Here is a 20,342-nt window from a genome sequence, read left to right as displayed (position 1 = left end):
CAATAGGCTGCAATCATTTCTTCCCACAGCAATGCTGTTTCTAGACTAAGGGAAAGTTGTACTGATCAAGATAGGAGCAGATTATTATTAAACTGCTGCAGAACTTTTTTTGACTCATTGCACCATCTCCCTCCTAACTAACCACATTATTTTCTTGCAATGAAAATAAAATACAAAGTACCAAGGAAATTCCTACACAGAATTACATAATGAACTTTAACTATAATCATGTGTCAGAGCTTTCATGTCTTATGCCCCAAAAGTTCAAGAAAATTTTAACTGTACTATTTTATATCTACAGTAATAGATCACACTGAACACCTGCTTGCACACTAGATTAGCAACAGCTCGAACAGTTTGCCGTGGCTTAATAAAAACATTAACACACTCTGTTGGCATTTCTGTTGCAATACGGAGGAAGAAAAATAGAATGCAAAACCAACAACTTGGCTAGAAATCAACATACGCTTGAAAGGCTTTCTGGAATGGGAAACAAAAAAAAGCAAAGTGGTGAACAGACTTTGTATGTGAGGATTAAAAAAAAATACCGTAAATGGATAAAAGAGATGATTACTTCACAGACATAACACAAATTAGTTTTTCCTTTGCTATGATATCAGCTATCACATCAGTTATATTCAGCAGACACAAGTAAATGCTGTTCAATTTTCAAGGCCATAACTGAAATGGTTCCTTGACCACACAATTTTTGACTGTAATGGCAGGTCAATGATATAAACAAAATTGCTAAAACCAGTAATTTTATGCAAATTTAGTATACTGACAGTCAGGAAAATGCTAGACTGTCGCATTCTTCTGATCACTTCAGAATACAACAATTTGAATCTGCTGGCATTTTTCAAAATAACTTCTAGCAAATAAAAAACAACTGCACACACTTCTGAATCACCATGGTGATTTTTTAACGCCATTCACTTTTTTTACAGGCCAAAACCCACACCATTTCTGTTGTGGCAATTTAATTCATCAGTGTATTTTTTTTGATCAAAGATTTTTCTTTTCTACAGAGCCATGTATAAAAGCAGTAGAAGCAAGGAGTTGAAGTCAGCATAATTGTAAAAGCTTCTTTTCTGAAGCAAACCTTTACAATTATAAGGTAATCAACCTGCACACGTCAATGGCTGCAAAATTCAAAAGGAGAGAGGCCTAGAATTGTAAGGGGAATTCATCATTAATTAGTGGGATGAATTCTTAAGTCCAAAATTATTTAACATTTATACCAACAGACTCAAGAAAGAATGAAAACATCATTGAATAAAGGCAACACAGAATCAAAGACCAGTGAATGATTTGAGACCTGAATGCTGTGTGAGCAGCATGGTTTCTATTCCAGGTAATTCAGCAAAAAGGGAAAAGAAAATTGAGAAAAAAATAAAGAAATTAAATGTGTGGGGTTTTTTTTTTTTTATTTCACAGAATATACATATTAAAAAGATAATTTCAAAATAAGGATTTCAGTAGTTCCATGCAAGAGCAGACCCCCATATTCCTGGAGCTTCAGTACTCCATGTTATTCTCTGATATTTCATACTTAGGGTTGCTTCAGAGACAGAATATTCAGCAAGCATACTCAAGAATTCATGTTTCAACATGACCAAACACACACAATGTTATATACTTAAGAACAAAGAATGCAAGATATAAATGATTAGATTGGGAATACCAGTCTTGCACATCAGTGATTTGAAAAAGTGTCATTATAGAAAAAATAAAACCAAACCTAAGTAATAAACATACTCCCACTGCAAGCCTATGGTTAAAATTGGTAAACGGTCCTTTAAATATTTAAATACAGAGGTAGTGAACAGTGATAGAAAAGTTATATTACCTTTCTATCCAGCTCCTGGGAATTTATGTCCTGTTCTGGCATACATACTTTAGGAAGGATGCTTAGGAGACTTTGGGATTAAATATGAGGGGTTGAAAGAATTATGAGAATGATGAAAGGATATGAAAACACACTCTCTGATAACAAACCGAGGATGCTCATTCTATTTCCTTTAAGCAAGAGAAGGCTACAAAGTGATTCAATTATAAACTGTAAATCCCTAAATTGGGAGGTACAATTTGATAACAAAAGATGTTTAAACCTAGAGGATAAAGGTACTTTTACAACTAAGATTGGACACAAAAGCCAAGTAAACACAGGCTTACAGGTGGAAACTTTTAGCAAGAGCAATCAGGGATTGAAACTAGTTAACAAGCCTGGTGGAGTATTATCTAGTACTGGGAACTAATACAAACAATTGAGGCACTACAGGTGCATTTTCAACTACAGCCACCTGGTAGTAGTTGCACTTCAGGAAAAAACACTGGCTCATGGTATGCAGTGCAGAGTCACAGTACTCTTTCTTCATCTGATATTTGAATATGATGAAAACATTGACTTCTTAAAAAAAACCAAAAAAACAAAAAACCAAACAGATTTAAACCAAACAAAATCCCAAATCAAAAGCCTCAGTCGCTTTCACTACCATTAGTGCAGTTTTTGGAGTTACCACCATTCCTCTGCACTAAACTCCTGCTCATCCAGAGGTTCCCATTTGCAGATAATCCAGTGTCTTCGTGAAAACTAGGTAGTTGATGCTTGCATCAATAGGACCAGCAATATTCAGCTGCAGAGGGCTGTAAATACTTTGTGAAGGGCTCCTTCCCCTTTCCCTGGGGCAAATCAATGGCCCACGCTTCCTCTTTCTGTTTATTTCATGCATTTTGCTTCAAAGCCAGTTAGCAGATCAATATTGATTTGTATTCTGAAGAATGAATAACCTTTATTTATTTTTGTATATAAATAAGCTCCCACTAAACTTCCAAAAAGATACTGTAGATTTAATGGCATTATAAAGACATCCTTTAATGGTAATGATGAACAAAAAGGATTAGCAGACACTGGTGGAATTTGTGGTGTTAACAGTTCAGGTGTTTTGTGGATGGGTATCCAAAAGTACACGAAAAATGCCAGTTGTCAATTCTAAGTTTGCTATTCCTCATTAACTTCCACACTAAAATTTTGAAGGATCTTCCGGTTCCTGAGTACATTTATTTTTGTACACAATTTGGAAACTAAACATAATGGTTAATAGAGGAAACCAAGGAAAAATGAAGATGGCACCTTACTGTTTTTTTTCCCCTCACTGCACCGTCTATAATTTAATGTATACTAGCAAATAAATGTTATTGAGAGGCAAGTATTCTCTCAATATGTGGGAAGTGTTGCAAACTTTTGTATTTTGTTCTGTAAGTATTTGATTTCAAGGGCTCTTGAACTGATTAGATTCCTTCTAGAAAAGACTGCAGACATCACAAAGATGACAGTTTGGGGACACTTGCAGTCTCTGTGGCTTCATGTATTAGGGAAACACTACATATCAGTCTGCCTTTGCAAATGGAAGGCTCCCCACTATCAGATTTCCAATTTACAAAGACAGCATAAAACTAAAGTTGGAAATAATAATGTAAGGAAAAATGTTTATCATCATACCTAAAATACTACAAATGAAAAAAACAATTGAATAGCAATACTTGAATCTGGGGACCTGATTTAATTAAAGTGCACGACAAGCGCTTACTTTTAATACTAAATGACATAATCTCTGAAATTTATTAGACTCACCTATACACTGCAGAACTCTAAGGAGTTTTAGAAGCCAGTGGACCAAGCACTCAGATGATGTAAAAGGATGTAAAGACTCCATTAGTTTCAATTAATCTACACCAATTATAATGTGATAATCCGCAGTGATGTTTTACAACAGGAAACCAAGTTACTTGTATCTTAAAGGTTCAGTGAAGCTCCAAGTGCCAGTTTTTCACAGCAGACTTCCTGACAAGCCCACACTGCTGTCTCCCTTAGACACTGGCAATCTAAATTACATACACTTTGTTAGCATATGAAGATAATTTAAATTATTTCTATTGTTTTGCTGTACACTTGCTGTGTGTATATTTCTCTACAATGACATATCTTACTGAGATCTAAAATAGAAATACTTTTATGGAGTGAAGGTGATATCTAAAATATGTTGTGATCTTCCAACTCCATTTTCTTGACACATTTAAAAACTAGCAAGTTACTACAATTTTCCTTTTACATGCTACTAAGCAGAATCCCTTCTGTCTTAGTTTGGGCTGAAATAGAGTTAATATTCCTTTTCAGGGACTAGATGAGTGCTGTGTTTTGGATTTAGCTTTGGGTTTGGTATGGGAAAAATGCTGATAGCACACTGATGTTTTCAGCTGCTACCGAGACTTCAAGGACTCTCCGACTCCCCATGTCCTGCCCGTGCGCAAGGGCACAGGGAGCAGGGAGGGAGCATGGACAGAGCATCAAATCCTAACTGGCCAGTGAAATATTCCATGTCATGGAACGTCATGCTCACTATATAAAGGAGGGGTGGTTGGGAAGGAGCTCTCTCGCTTCCGGGATTGCAATTGCGGGATCTTGGTATTTCGGTGTCGCTGGCCGGGAACGGGCTGGGTATTGGTTGGCGGGTGGTGAGCAATTACGCTGTACATTGCCTGTTTATATATTTCTTTTTGTTTTCCCCCCATCATCGTTATTGTTTTCGTTTTATTGCCATTATTAAACTGTTCTTATCTCAGCCTGCGAGTCTCCCTTCCCCCCTCTAATCCCCTCCCCCTTTCCCAGGTGGGGAGGGGGAAGGGAGGGTGATTAGTTGCTGCATTGTGCTTGGCTACCAACCAGGCCTAAACCACGACACCTTCCCTCACATATACTTGAGATATTGAAGGCTATATGTTAAAAACAGATACATGCATTAGGACTCTCCTTACTTCAAAGGAAAAACAAACACCTCCCACAAGTTTTCTTGCCATTATCAGGCCTTTCAAGTACCTGTAGTAAAGGGGTTGTCTGAGAAGACCTAGCATATTGCACTGACATAGATGCTGGAAAGAAAGTTTCTAGTCTGTCTGGAAACTTGCTGCTTTTTTCCTTTCCATCAGTAGGAATTAGCCCCCTCCCTGGAAGCATTTAAGGCCAGGCTAGATGGGGCTTCGAGCAACATGGTCTAGTGGAAGGTGTCCCTGCCCGTGGCAGGGGGGCTGGAACTAGATGATCTTTAAGGTCCCTTCCCACCCAAACCATTCTGTGATTCTATGATCCCACATCTGTAACAGCAAAATAAGGAATTTTAAAATATTTGAGATCTAGTTATTTTCCAAAGAATAGGAATCAGTGCAACAGCAGCAGTCCAAAATAGGCTTTAACAGCACTACAAAAACACAACAGTTTCTCATCACAAGCACAGAGAAAAAACTTCCATTGATGGTTATTTTTACTCACATGGTACAAAGCAGTTTCTGGTCCAGGTGTGCCCATGACTTCTTGTCTCAGTGAGTCCATTTGCAAACTAGGCAACAGCGAATAATGACTTGGACTGCCACTTTTGTCTCCCTTCTTTTTGGACTTTTTCCCAGTATCCTTTTTGCTATTTCTTTGAAACATGTAGTCTTCTTGACCTATTTTCTCATTGCTCATATAACGAAGCAACGAATTCTCTGTTGAAAGAAAAGTAATACAAAACATCATTGTGAATTGTTGTATGTATGTTAATCCTGCTTCCAAAATATTTAATATTATTGCTAAAATCTACTGTCAGTTGTAACTCTTATTTTGTTAATTTCATTAACAAAAGCCATTTGATTCTTTGGTCTGGATATAATAAGAAATCAACCTTTTGGTAAGGAAAATTCATGATTCTTGCAGTTTTATGGTATCTTTGACAATAAAAGGAACAGAATATAAAACAAGCCCCACATCAATAAATTTTGTCTTGGAGTTTTCAATAAATGAGCAATGATACACTTATGATCATATCTGTAATCTTTTATTTAAACAAATCCTAATGGATATAAATGACTGTGGTGCCATACATGTAAAAGTAACTTGCTTTGAACATTCATTTGAAATTGTTCACCGTATCATCCATACTTTCCCCAAGTATTCTTCCAGTATCTACCAGCTTGTAACTGAGGGACATCCTGAGCCAGAAGAAATGTTTGTGAATTTAGGAAACCTTAGCAGATTTGTCTTTCACGAACTTGTCTGGTCTTTCCTTGTATTAATGTGAACTTTTAATATTCTCCTGTGGCAAGAAATTCCTTAGCTTGAACTCAAACTGCATGAGGAGTCAGCTCTTTTTCTTTTTAACCAGCACTCGATAGAGACATTTGATATTTATCAGGTCTTGTTTCAGAAAAAAAAACAGTGACAAACCTATTTCCTTATTTCATTCCACACAAGATTTCATAAACTTTTATTATGTCCTGCCTAAATTCTCCCAAACTGATTATAGCCAGCCTACTGAATTGACTCTGGTTCAGAAGCCACTCCTTACATCTGATCAGTTTTGGAGTGTCCTAATCCTCCTTCAATTCTACTATATTTTTCTTAAGATGAAGAGACCGGAACTGCACACACACCCAGCATGAGCAAGAACTTACACAGCAGCATAATACTTCTTAATTTTTCTCGTATTCTTTTACTAATAATTCCTAAGTGTTTCCTTTTTTGATCCCTACTGAACATGTAGCTAATATTTTAATAGAAATGTCTATCATTACTGTAACATCTTGTTCCTGGGCAATAGCCATCTAAGAGGTTATCATTTTGTATGTGAAGTTACGTATTTGACCCTCACAAACCAGAATTTTGAAGAACTTATCCCTGACAATTTTGAGGTGAATCCCATGCTGCTCTAGAATATTTTTCATCCAAAAAGAACTCAAAGACAGAGAAATGTGATATATAATTCTCATTTAAGCATAACAATATTTATCAGTAATAACCATACATTTGTCCTCTAGTATTATAAAATTAAGGCCAGTTTCAAAATGGACTGGATAATACAGCTGAATCAATGAAATGCCAATATAGAGTTAAACTGCAGTGCTTTGCAGTCATGATTTCTTTTGCCTGGATGAGCAATTTCGTCAATCCTCTCTTAAGAGGCTCTGCAAAAAATTAAGTATACATAATGAAAGAACCCAAAACAGGTTCATAAAAATATATATCAAAGCAAGCAGCAAAATGAGGTTGAAATATATAGCTTAAAGCATGACAAAACCCATAATGCCTTGTACAAGATGTGTGTTCAGATCACTTACCTCTCCTACTATCTCTTTTTATTTTATTGGGGTCTTCATAATCCCCCACCCAGTTATATTCTACTGGCATAGAAATAGGCCTTAGTTTCCCTGGAAACAGAGGAAAAAATTGAGATCATGCACCATAAGGCAGCATTAAACTAACATTCTTTAGAAGAACGAACAAACTATGTGCTAAGCTGCTATTCTACAGGGTTGCTTATGAAAGAGGATCCAGCATCACCTCTGAACAAGGGGTTAAGATAGTTGTTCTGTTTTCTTTAACAGACAAGAAGCAGCTAAGTATTTAGTAGATTTTTTGAAGTTTAGAAAATAAGTCCAGTGCCCTACAAAATCATCAGTGGACTGATGTTTGAGACTGACAAAAGCATTCAAATTACTTTAGTCTTCACTGAACAGTATCTATTTATTATTCTGCAAGCCCTTGGCACATACACGGAGAGAATTGTTTTAAAGCATAGGTGAACTGTTGGTAACGGAAACATGTCCACATCACTAAAGTACCTTCAAAAGTAGCATTTTTGCTGGTGGATTTAAAAGATCCATCAGTGACTGAGTAAGAAAAGAAGCAGAAAACCTCTACATGTAATTTCTTTTGTAGCATTTCATCCACAGAAAGCAAAGTACATCACTATTGGTAAATTTGCTTTGATTTCAGACAGCAAGAGACAGAATAGCTGAAGTCTCTTATATCTTTTAAATTTTGATTTGGAAGCTGCTCAATTAATTTTTAAAAATGCTGTGAACTATGATTTCTGCTAAAGGATTCCACAAATATAGTTGGCAATTCATTGAAAGTGTGCTATATAACTTAGTGGGGTTACTTAAAGTGGTCTGAAGTTTTAAGCAAGTTAAATAGTATACTGAAACAGAACACAGAGTAGCATAACATATGGCACAATATCTGGCAGACTGAAAACAAAATGTTTTCACAACAAGGTCAGCCCTCGCTCTTTTTTGAATCTATCTACTGGTCACAAAACTGAAAAGTGGGAAAATAATTTGTTTTTAAAAGTAGCAGAAGTTAAAGTAAAAATTTAAGATGTCCTGTTAATTGTTTTATTAGAAAACCTCTACATAAAGTTGATTGGTTTTAATACACATTTTTGAGGTTAAATTCACGATACACTAAAAAAGAAAGATGTGTTTACAATGAAAACAAATATTCAAACGTGTATCTACCTATTGAAGTATGGCATCCATGGGAAATACATCAATATCATGCAGGCAGCATAATGGTACAAGTTTGTATTGTCTTTCTAAAGAATTGACAGAAAAGGTGTATGTTCTGTACAGACCACAGGATCAGGTCACAAATACATCATTGCTCAGGAAATAAAACATGTATTTAATTTTTTATTTATCACTTATTTTACTATTTATGGACACATATTTAAGTCTGATTGAAGATGGTGAGATTTAAAGCACACAGTTAAGAAGTAATTTCCTGAGTGGGGATGTATTCGGCTCATGTTTACTTGATCAGAAGTAACTTTCAACAGTTACTTTTTCTTCTTTGTGAGGCTGAACTCACAGTATCTTATTGAAAGGACCTGCACACTTAAAAAGATATAAAAGCTACAAAATCATGTAAAGTCCGATGGTTATCAAAAGCTATAGCCATAACAAATCTTCTACAAAATCTCAAGCTGTTCAAAGTGCATGGTTTTGTTTTTTTTTTTTTTTTTTTTTTTTTTTTTTTTTTGTATCTGGCAGTAAAACTGCAATAACCAGGTTTGTTTCTTTCCTTAAACTCAAGTTTCATTTGCCTGCTACTTCTGCTAATCTCCTTCTTGTTAACCGCCATGGATTCCTTACATCTGTTTTCCCTGGTGACTACACTCAGAAAAATTTATTTTCCTTGGGATGTGAACAGAAGCTTTACGAGGTCAATTAGCAACAATTATACAACAGCTGGAAGCCAGTAAGAGCATGAAAGATAAATCTCTTTGTTAACTTTGTCAAAAAATGTCAAAAGATTCCTGTAAAGAAATTATGGAGGGCCCTATTAACCTCTCATGAAGGAGGACTGAGAAATATTAGAAAAAATAAATTAACACCACCACATAATTAATGATGAGTAGATGTTGAAAACAATTATTTCTCTAGGCCTTGGAACTCTGTTTGACCTTCTTTAATGGAATACCATAAGCCAGAAGAGTGTTACTGTAATCTTCCAGATTTCGGTGAAATCATAAGGTCAAGCCTAGCCACAAATCTTATGCTAATAAATGCCATGTGGGAAACTTTAGAATTTAATGCTGAAATAGTAGTATTTTTTAAAAATACACTGATATGAAAACGGAGGCGATCGTATGAATTCATTAAAAAAGAAGTGAGATCCAAAGTGGAAGGCTGTTTAACAAATGTGTTAAATAATGACTGATTTTCAGTTCAGTCTTTGATCCATGTATTTATAACCCTTCCTGTTAATAGAAAAAAGGCTAAAAAAGCTATTCTGTAACAAAATAATGGATTCAGCAGTCCTACCAGAAGAAATGTGTTCTTCTTCACTCTAGACTACGAGTATTAAAATTTAACATCTGGAACAGAGAGTACATCTCTGTTAATGGAACTGAATGCATCCACCAATTGCAATAGTTGAAATACTGGAGTAATAAAATTGATATATCCACTTTGAAAATTTAGCAGTTATTTTGTACACTATGGGCATGGTTAGAAAACACCTGAAAACACTTTGAAATCAGAAGGATACTGAGGATTTTGCAGCAGGATTGTGTAGTTGCATAGAAACTTTGAATTATGAAATTACTGAACATTATGAAAATGCATCCTTTAATGTTGTGCAAGTACATTGCTCCAGGTCCTCAGGATACTTCACACAGCTCAAGCTCAATTTATATCAAGGTTCCCAGATGATTTTGGAGCTTGCCTGCATGATGTATTAAATCTGTGCTTCATCATAAATTAAGTCTATCTTCTTCTCAAAGGGATACGATGGCAGGACTACTGCAACAACTCCAACATACAGTTTGTGCTCAGTATAAAATTTAAATAACATAGCAAGTAGGGTGAAAAAATATTCAACCGTGTGCTCAGCTAATATCATAGTAGTCAAAATATCATTTTTAAACATGAGGTTTCCTCTTAATTTTCTTCTATGTCCTAACAACTCTATGACTTCACATTTTTATACTTGGCAACAGAAAACAAATTCTCCCAGTCCAAAGCAGAAACAAGTTACTATACTAGCTAAAAGAAGAGTTCCAACAGATTCAAAGGGAAAATAACCTGGAGCATAAAGGTTTCAGGAGCGTAACTCTCACCAGAAATTGTTTGAGTTCTCACCCTAAATAAGTCAAAATCCAAGATGTGGAAGTAACATGAATACATGTGTGTTTTTACATGCAAAGTTCTTCTTAGACAACACATAACCTCAAATAAAGCAGAAGCACCATATATAGGAAGTCATAACTTCCCATATAGAAAGTTACAGGAGGCTAATACAGTATTACAAAAAAAAGCATACTATCATCAGTCATACTTCATTTCTGGGCCTAAAGAAACATTAAAGTTTGAGAGAGCAGTGCAGCATGAAAGCAGCATGTCATCTCTTGGTAAATATGAAGTGGTTTTGCTCTTTAAAACTATCATACCTGGGTAAAATTTTCTAACGCTGAATTCCTCAACCCATGCAAGTCTTGCCCTTATACTGGGAGAACAATTCCATCCTGTATTTTTAGCAAAAATACATGGGCTTCTGCCATGGTTTTTTTTTTTAATAAAATGATACTCATGCATAATCTGGCAAATTATGCTGATATCAAAATTATAGAACTTATATTCAGAAAAATCATCAATATAGAACCAGACTTGCCCTCCCTATCATAGTAATTCATTTTTTCTTACACAGCTCTTAGGTTGAAATTGAACTAAAGTAGCATAGAATTCGTAGCAAAATCAATGGCCACTGAAAATATTTTCATGCTTAAAAACAAAAGCAGATGCACAAAAATCCTAAAATAAACAAATTGTGATTATCTTATTAGATCAATGCCATACCATATGTTGGTGTGCTCTCTCTTCTTCCAGGACCACTTGTTCTTCCTTTCTCATATTCATAGCAGTATAAAACTGCATCTTCTTCAACTACATTAAAGCGTTTCCGATATTCCTGGTCAAGAAATGAGTTTGGAGATTCGGATCCTGTATGAACTGGCTTGCCCACTATATGTCTGCCAACATCATCACATGGGAGATTTCCCTTTTCATCCCTTTAGAAAACAAGAGAGGTTTTAATATATTGGGATAAGACATTGATTTTTTTTGTTGTTGTTGTTTTTTGTTTTGTTGTTGTTGTTGTTTTTGTTTTGTTTTTATTTTTTTAATTTTTTTTTATTGTGAATATTTCAATAAATATTGGAATATGTCAGCATTTCATACAAACAAGAAACATATGCCAACAACCAACATCAGGATCACACATCATATATGAATAAGTATGCATGTATGTGCCAGATATCTCGCACATGTCTGCATATTAAATTCTTTTACAGACTGTATCCATCTTACTGGTTTCTCTTGAAAAGAATCGTAGAAATAGAGCTGACATGCAGCTACTATTTTTTTCTTGTTTTTTGTGAATCTATCTGACGTTTTGTGATTTAGGGCAGAGAAATAATGTAAATCTTATGTTTTTATACTCGCATTTTTAAGTACATCAGATAGTTTTAAGACATGGCTATATGGCAAGCATGGACAAATTCAATCTGGTTACTTGCAAATGAACCCCAGAGCAAGAAGAACCAGAGACTGATGATGTACAGACATTTGACAAGTCTTGCACAATTGATTCAGGCCTAGAAGATGTATAGGTACATCCATGCAGTACCAAATAGGGTGTGCAGCACCTGATCATGAGCTGCTATCCCAAGACAGCAATGCCTTGCAAGGCATGCACTTTGCAGTTTGTGTACAGATCTCCCATATGATTGCTTTTTCCTTCCCTGCTGCACCCTCTGAAAATGCAAACTACTCAAAGGCATCAGACAAGAGAGGAAACTGTGCCTGGGGTAGGAGCCCTTTCCTTGCACTAGATGAAATAGGGCTCAGTAAATGTGCTGGTAGGTCTGTGCCTAGAGATGGCTGCAAAAGACCTATTCAGAGAGTAATTTCTGGGCAGCAAAATGCATGTGAGGCAGCCAAAGGAGAAGCTGGGGCCTCATGCCCTTTTTTGCCCTTGTTGGAGGGCTTCTGTCCCTTTGGAATGCCATGTGAGTTCCAAGCTGGCCAGCATGCTGAGCCATACATCCCTTGGCACCCTGATCCCCAATCCGAGGATGAAGCAAAGCTTCCTCATGGGATCCAAGCAGCCACGGAGGATGAGTAAGGGCCATTCTGCCTTGGCTACAACAGCACAGCACCACAAACCCCCACTGACCACTACACTTGCTTTGCCAGGCTGCTTTCCCAGAGCAGGGATGGTGTTGGCTTAGTGAAGGGAGCTGGTGCAACCCCACGGGGGTTGTGAGCTCATCTCCAGTCACGGAAAGACTTCCTATAGTGACAGAGCTGGGGGACCCTGTCAAGTAACACGATGGAGACTTACAGAAAACAGTCAGATGCTAATCAGTGCTGCAGCTTCCATCAAGGGCTGGCACAAGGAAGCCTCCATGATAAGGAGGGCAGCCTGAGCTGGAGGGATCTTTACTGGGAGCACAGAGAGAAGTGCAGAGCCATCAGGCAAACACTTTGCCACAGCCCTCTGGAGATGAGGGCTTCAGTTCTCGCCCCCAAAGGTATTTGACAAATTTGAGCAGGCACTAGTTTACAGTCAGCATTTCTAAGTAACCAGTATGAGGAAAGCGTCAGTCTCTCCTCATGCCATCCATGTGCGGTTATGCTGGCAGCTGTACTGTCTGTGGGGATCATCACCAAGGCAGTATGGCTTCAGGGTTCTACAATTTACATCAAAATATCAAGTCTTTTATTCTATTCCAGTCACAAAAGGATAGTTGGTTTTTGGTTGTGTTTTTTTTTTTTTTTTTGTAATTTTTTTTTTCCCCCCTTTGGAATGGCAACAACAAACTGACAAATAAATGCTGAACGGTTTGATAATACCCAAAATAAAGACATGCTTAAATATAGTTAATCATGGACAAAAAAACCTGATGAAATGCAAAAACAGATTATTCAGAAACACTGTGCATTATGTGGGAGGTTTGTGAAATTAAGTATGGTCCATTAGGCTTAAGCTGATAGAAACCCATTCAAATGTACAAAGCTTAATCTCTCAATAATATTACACCTTGTACTAATATGTGTTATAAGATTTCATCAGAATTGGTCCAAACTAAAGCATCATTATCATGATTTAAGAGATGTTATCAATAAATAATCAAAATGCATTTTGAATATCTCAATTTCTAGAGCAGAATTCAAAAACTGCTGAGCAGGAAATAATCAGTAAAAATACTTCAAAAAAGAGGATGATTTTCTTATCAAAGAAAAGTATTTTTGTGGTGGTAAGCATGATCAGTAGCAGTACAAAGGCACTGCTTCTTTTAAGATAGTACAGTTTCAGCTTCAGGAGCAACAAGTATTTACCATATATTTACCGCTTTCAAAGAGAAACCTAAGACTATGCTTTGGTTGGGGTTTCTTTTTGCAGCTTTTTTATGTTAATGGGTTAGAATTAAATACTTGATTTTTTCTGTGGATTTTCTAAAAGCCATGTCCTTAAAATATTTACAAAGACATAACAAAATACTGTTATCAGAAAGTTAAAAGACACATTCAATCCCTATGAACAATTAATGTGTCATGACTATGTTAAAAGAAAAATAATTAATGAACTGGACTATGTATTCTGTTTGTCTCTGTCACTTTACGACAGATACTACATTAATTGTGTTAGCAAGTTCAACTGCATTTTATGCACCACATTTGAAATAAAATGGCAGGTTGGTTTTTTTTTTTTTTTTTTAAGAAATAAAACCCAAGCCAGGTAACAGATGAGGCAAGGATGAGGAAGGAACATGGGACTCAGCTTATGGTTTCACAAAAGTCTTGTGACATCTTCTAAATCATGAAGTGGAAAGTCACACTTTTGTCCTGGAAGGTTTTTCATATCTCTGAAGAGCAAGGATTTATCATAGAATCACAACTTCTCCACCCCACTGGGCAATTTAATTCGTCATATACCTCATTGTTGAATAACTCCCAGGAAAGTCTTGTCAGTATCAGGTCATACATCTTATTAACTGTCTAGAAGAGTTACTGATAAGAAAGTCTAAGAAAAACTCAGCTACAAGAAACTCAGGTACAAGAAAGGACAAGCAGCCCTTACAACCTTTCCAAGAAAGTTAACGAAAAAAAAAGCAAGAAGTAATTTAAAAATACATTGACTGGACATATGATAGCCTGCATGTAAGAATATGGAAGCTCTAAAAATAATGATTCCTCTTAAATACATTCCTAGACCTCTAGGTAGCTACTTCTGTATTCTTTATAGGCTGTAACTCTCTAAGAATTTTAGGAAAGCAACATCTGTGTACATTATGGAATTATACTGAATCATTTGAGGTCATGTGAGGGTAGAGTGATGAATCTAAATGGAGAATCTGCTGCTTTTCTGGCTTTGGAAGCCTGGAGACCTGGAAGAGATGAAAATGCCTGCTCCAGGTAGCAGGTCAGAGAAGCAGATATATTTACAGGGAACAGCACAGTCATTGCAGAATCTAGCACAGCAGCCAAACTAAAATGCAATCCTGAAATTTGTTCTAACACTATCAAAACCCAAATATATCATAAAAAGAAAACACTATGGCAGAACAAACCAGTACTCCTGTTGTTTAAAGTTTTTTGCTTTTAGCTCAGCCTATTTTGTTGCATCATGGTTATAAGGCAAGAGGACAGATACAAACTCTTTTCCTAGCTAGATTCAGGGATTCAGTTAATTCTCACTCTTCTGAAATACGATGAGACTTACAGACAATAGATTATCCCATATTTGAGAAAATAGGGTACTGAACCTTTTTTTCTAAAGGCTACCATCTGTTTTGCAGACAAGACACCGATTCAGACCATTGTGTGTCCAATTCAGGATATCTACCCTAAATAACCAGTTCCCCTGCAAAATGAAGTATTATCAGCCTAATCCTCCAGAGCAGGCTGATAAATGGGTAGGAACAAAATGGTCAGTCACTTTACAAATATTTTTTACATTGAATGGTACCCGAAATGATCTTTTTTACCTTGGAACATAAGGTTCTGTTGGAGGAGGGGGTATGTAGAGATCCTGAAGGGCAGAGCTGTCTCTTTTTGTAGGTGTGCTGATAGTGCTGGATGGTGTAGCAACACTGCTTGTAGGACTTCTAGGAATAAGAGGCTGGTTCAAAAGAGAGAGAGAAACAATCAAGATTATCCTTATATATTGTACATTTTTATCTGAAAAATCTGTGAAACGTTCTATAGTTCAGAAAGTTAAAGAAATAATTAGAAGTTCTAATGTTTTGTGTTTTTAAACTGACTGAAAAAACACTCATGTTAAGGAGACAGATCTACAAATGGACATGTATTGTGCTTACAAAATTGACTCCCCTGATTACATCTTTTTCCCTTTCGCACAGCAAGTTTATTGCCAATGGCCACAAAAATAGTAATCAGAGTCACTGGTGAAATCTTAATGAGTAAGTAGCATACAGAATCCAGTGAATTCCTTAATTAAACTAACATTGTAAAGAGAAAGTCTAGTGTTTACAGTAAAAGGTGCATAAGTAGGCATTAAATTGAATGTCATCTTTCCCCATCTGCTCTACAGCTTAAGAATTAACTGTAAAAGCTTCAGTTTACATCTGCAGATGTTGTTCTCAGAGCACACGTGCTAAGAGACAGAATAAACTGTATATTATTATTATTCTCCACTCTCCTGGGCACACTCCTCACAAAGTAACATTTATTTGCAGGTAAATAAATTGTACACTCCTTGCAGAATAATCATGCATTCTAGCAATCATTCCAGTCCAAACAGGACTTCCTCTTAAGCACATCTCTCTCTCTCGTGAATTAGGCACCCCCTTATCTTCCTCAACTTAACTATCTTGGCTAGCTAAATACGGACCAACCATTTGAAGACATTAAACCATGGTAGAGCTGGAAATTACAGCAAGATTTTCTAACAGTCTGTATGCAGATGCAGAAAAATGAAATGAGATTCCTTTAGTTTACTTAATAAAGTCTGCCTAATAACAAAAGCCTTATGTTACTTGGCTTGTGTGATAGCTAAACTCAACCAGAAGAAAAATGTCCAAACAGCAAGTACAACAGCATCTTCATATACCCTAAAATTAATCTAATATTAAATGAAGGCTGAGTTTTGCTTTCAAAGAGTTGTTTCTCCTCCATCTTTCTGGAAGTGAATTCCTTGAAGAAAGAAGTGTTAGGATCAAAGAGAGTCCACCTATCTATAATTTCTGGTCTAAATAACTACTGGAGGACACAAACATTTCACAATGTATTGATAGCAGAGAAGCTCTAAATACTGACTGAATGGGTGAGTAGAAAGATCCTTCTGCCAGCACTATTAAGAATGCTATATGAGAGACTAACAGGCCGTTCCTGTGGAGAATAATCAGCTCTAATTTCCTAGATATTAATCTTGACACTGTAGCATTATGCCTGTACTGCTGAAAACCCCAAGAGTTCAATAGCAGGAACTTTTTCAAAATGTTGGACTTTCATAACCTAGTGATGAGTCATTCGAATTTATGCTTATCAAGCAAAGCCCCCATCGTGTTACTTTTTTTCGAGCTGCATGTAAGAATAATGCATGCCACCTCAGAAGCCTCACCCTTTAGCCAGTTACTGCCTTGCTTTAGGAAAAGAGCTGTGTTAGATGTTATTTATCTCAAACAAAATAAAATGTATGCAAGTCCAGCTTTAGAGCAACAGCTGTAAACTGACCCAAGTTTCCTTTTTCTGAATGTTAGAAAACTATCTCCTGTAAACAGCGATACTGATAAATTCTATCCTTGATCACTGGAGTTAATGTGAGTATTTCTATAGCCAGGCCAGTGAAAGAGTGCCAGTATTTACAGCAAGAGAGGGAGAAAGACACACACACAAAACCAGACAGGTAAAAGACTTTACAACCATTAAAAACAAGACAACAGAAGTCTGCAAAGATAAGAATAAGTTGGTGGCAAAACTGGGTAAAAAACGAAAAACCCCTTCTTTCACAGAAACAAAAATCTTATCCTTTAAATTTTTATCCATGACACTGTAGCCACAGATGTTCTTGAACCATTTACTAATACAATACCAGTTATTTCCTTTCTGATACCTTGTACTTCTAAGACAAGTACACTTTGTGGCTTGTTGAGTAGCCTGTAGAATTAATTTTCATTGTAAGCCAAAAGAATTTTGTGACCTAGACCCTGTTTACACTTGTTAAGTCCAGGCTGTTGTTCATGGCTCATTCTGGCAGAAGCACGGAGAGGAAGACAAGCTGGGGAGATGGATTTGCTCTTCCGAACTTTGGGGAAGAAGAAAGCCCTTTACTTTACTTGCATGAACAGGCAGATAAGAGGAAAGGGGGCCCTAGAGACTAGACTGACAATCAATAGGCGGTTTATGGTTTATGTCACGTAAGGAAAATCATGCTCAAGCATAACAGTGATCTGGACTTACAATGGCTTGATAAGTCTCTGGTGGTTCTGATCTGCTGCTGGAAGGCTAGAGGACATGGGTAAAGAATTTCCCTTGTGCTACAGCCTGCAATAGCTGGGCTTAACTATTTAAATACTAATGATACGGGCTTAATTTCTGGATAAACGATTTCGCCGAAGTCTGAGGATTCTATTGGGTAGCTTCACACTTCACCAGTCTTTGTTAGTGCATACAGCTCAGTTTATCCTCCTGAACATTTTGCTGGAAGATGCTGGAAATCAGTTGGGGTATGTGTATTTTTGAGAAATGAATATTTTGGTTCATCTTTTGGCTTGGCAAGGTGTTTAAAACAGTGAGTGCAATCGGAAGAAATGGTATTCAATCTACCACATAAAAACACAAGTTATCCAGATATCCGAAGGTAAAAGGTTTCCCTCAAACTCTTCCCATGTGAGACACTCTCAGAGATGAAATTACAGTGTAATTGGTGAGAGTCTGAATAACGGTGGTATCTCACAGGACGGCATTATGGGTACACCTTCCTAGGGCACCCAGAGCTCCCTAGGGGACAGAAACTGTCATAGTGCAAGTAGAAGCACAATCCTGTAGGATTGTCTCAAAACATACTAGGATGTCTCTTATCTTTTCCATATTTGGGTCATAGTGCCCAAATCAACTCTCCAGATTATTTCCACAAAAACAGAAAAGCTGAGTAACTAGAAAGAAAAGGATAAACCCAAATTTAAAAATAGGTCAACGTTTTTACTTTGTTTTTGTTTTTTAAATTTATCACCATTTCACCAGTAAATCAGTATCTCAGTAAGAACTGCTACATGCTAGAAGCATTCAAATGGTCTCTCCTGGTAGTAGATTAACACACTGAGAGCACTGCTGCAACTACCACCTTATGCTGTAGTTCAGCTTTCATTTTAAAAAAATTAAAAGTCTTCAGACCCTCCTGGTTGAAAAGAGAACCTTCAAAACATGGCAATTTGCATGGCAATTTAGAGACCCCAACCATTCAGCTTGAATCAATCTGTGCATCTGCAAGGAAATCAGCCCATGTAGCTCTCCAGTTCAGTGGCAGGCATTCAGCAGACCATATGCAGGCACACTGAACAGAAAAACACATGGAACTCCATTCAGTTATTTCTGAATTGGATGCCTTGGAGATCAGTGTTATCACTGAGTTAATTATCTTCCAAAGACTACAGCTTTTTCCTGCTGCAGTCCCTTTTGGTAGGCTGTCCAGGGCAAGTGGGATTGCTGAAACAGCAATAAAACTAAAAAGTTTTCTGGTCCAAAGAGTTAAATACTTGGCCCATGGGAATAGCCTGACAGAAAAAGTTTAGACGTTACATATTAAAGCTTGAATAGCCTAAAAAATGTCTCACAGAAGACCCTGCATCAATCTTAACCCACAACGACAGACACAAAATCCATATTTCAATATATTTTGGAGTACTATTTCTCAAACACTTTGGATGCAACATACTCCTTCAGGATCATCAGTCTTTATGGACCCCTTCTCAAATTGTCCATTGGCCAGGGAACAGACAACCAACTGTCTTTACTTACAGCAGCTCAGTTTCTCTAACACGGGGAAATAAGGAGTCCCTGTAGTACTGACTGATAGCACACAGACATTTAACTCCCCTTTCCTCCAGAAGCTGCCCTGTCCCTGGTTAGCTCTGCCCTGTAGTCCCTCCCTTCCTCTTGCTACCAGGACCTATTGCTGCTTTCCCATCCCCAATCCTGAAGGAACTAAGAGGGTGCCCCCAGTAAGTCTGCATATTATTTTGGTCTTTTTTTCTCTCTAAACAATTAATGTAATTAATATTTAACATATACTATCTAAAATTCTTTTTAATGTTTCTTTAACTCCCTTGGAAGCTGCAATATACAGTTTGAGAAACATTGCTCCAGAAAAAGACATACAATTTTTAAAAATCTAAGCAAAACCAATACAAAATTTTAAGTGGTAATATCTTTAAACAGTATTTGCATCAGTAAACAGATTTCACTGCTGATACATTTGTCATATTGGATCAAGGTTATGACAATGTATTGAATGGAATGTTTCTGATAAAATAATTTTTTTATAAGACCGACCATGACATGAAATAATGAAATACTACAGCTAATTCATACTCTCTGGGAAAACCCAGTCAGAATCCATTTTAACAGTGCTGCAAAGAATGCCCAGTTCCCATGTAGTTAAAAGACAACTAAGCAACTGAAGAATAAACAAGTTAGTATTTTATTCAAACTGAATTAATAAAAGTTTAACGTCATTAATTCTAATCATAGATGAAAACAGAATATAGCATTGTCTTTAGATGAATAAAGGAGGCATATAATCAAGTAAGGAAAAATACTAAACAAAAATAATAAAAGTAGCTTTTTCTCCCAAACCGCAGACTCTGTTGTTACTGTTGCTGTTGCTTCTTAGGAAGTTGAATAGCCGAACATATCACAGTGGAGATATGATGCATACCTAATCCAAAATAATGTCTGTTCAAAAAAAAACTACAGATACTGAGCTGTTGGTGATTTTATAATGG

At 36.6% G+C, this 20,342-nt stretch overlaps 1 protein-coding gene across 9 annotated transcripts in view; it reads right to left on the bottom strand.

Moving 5' to 3' along the window:
- CNKSR2 (connector enhancer of kinase suppressor of Ras 2) overlaps positions 1 to 20,342 on the bottom strand; it is a 220,331-nt gene that overhangs the window by 79,700 nt on the left and 120,289 nt on the right. For 5 of the 9 annotated variants that reach the window (XM_042788744.1, XM_042788746.1, XM_042788739.1 and 2 more), the window contains 4 exons: positions 15,366 to 15,499; positions 11,173 to 11,384; positions 7,150 to 7,239; positions 5,327 to 5,541 (listed from right to left, as the gene is read on the bottom strand). In XM_042788744.1, the coding sequence (XP_042644678.1) occupies positions 5,327 to 5,541; positions 7,150 to 7,239; positions 11,173 to 11,384; positions 15,366 to 15,499 (651 nt within the window). The remainder of the gene's footprint in view (positions 1 to 5,326; positions 5,542 to 7,149; positions 7,240 to 11,172; positions 11,385 to 15,365; positions 15,500 to 20,342) is intronic. The other 4 variants (XM_042788745.1, XM_042788748.1, XM_042788740.1 and 1 more) reach the window with 1 other exon arrangement.

Source organism: Tyto alba, unplaced genomic scaffold, assembly GCF_018691265.1.
Source record: "Tyto alba isolate M040663 unplaced genomic scaffold, T.alba_DEE_v4.0 Super-Scaffold_14, whole genome shotgun sequence".
In the NCBI taxonomy this organism is placed as follows: domain Eukaryota; kingdom Metazoa; phylum Chordata; class Aves; order Strigiformes; family Tytonidae; genus Tyto; species Tyto alba.
The sequence above is the reverse complement of the archived record's forward strand: the minus strand, read 5'-3'. Positions and strand labels throughout refer to the sequence as shown.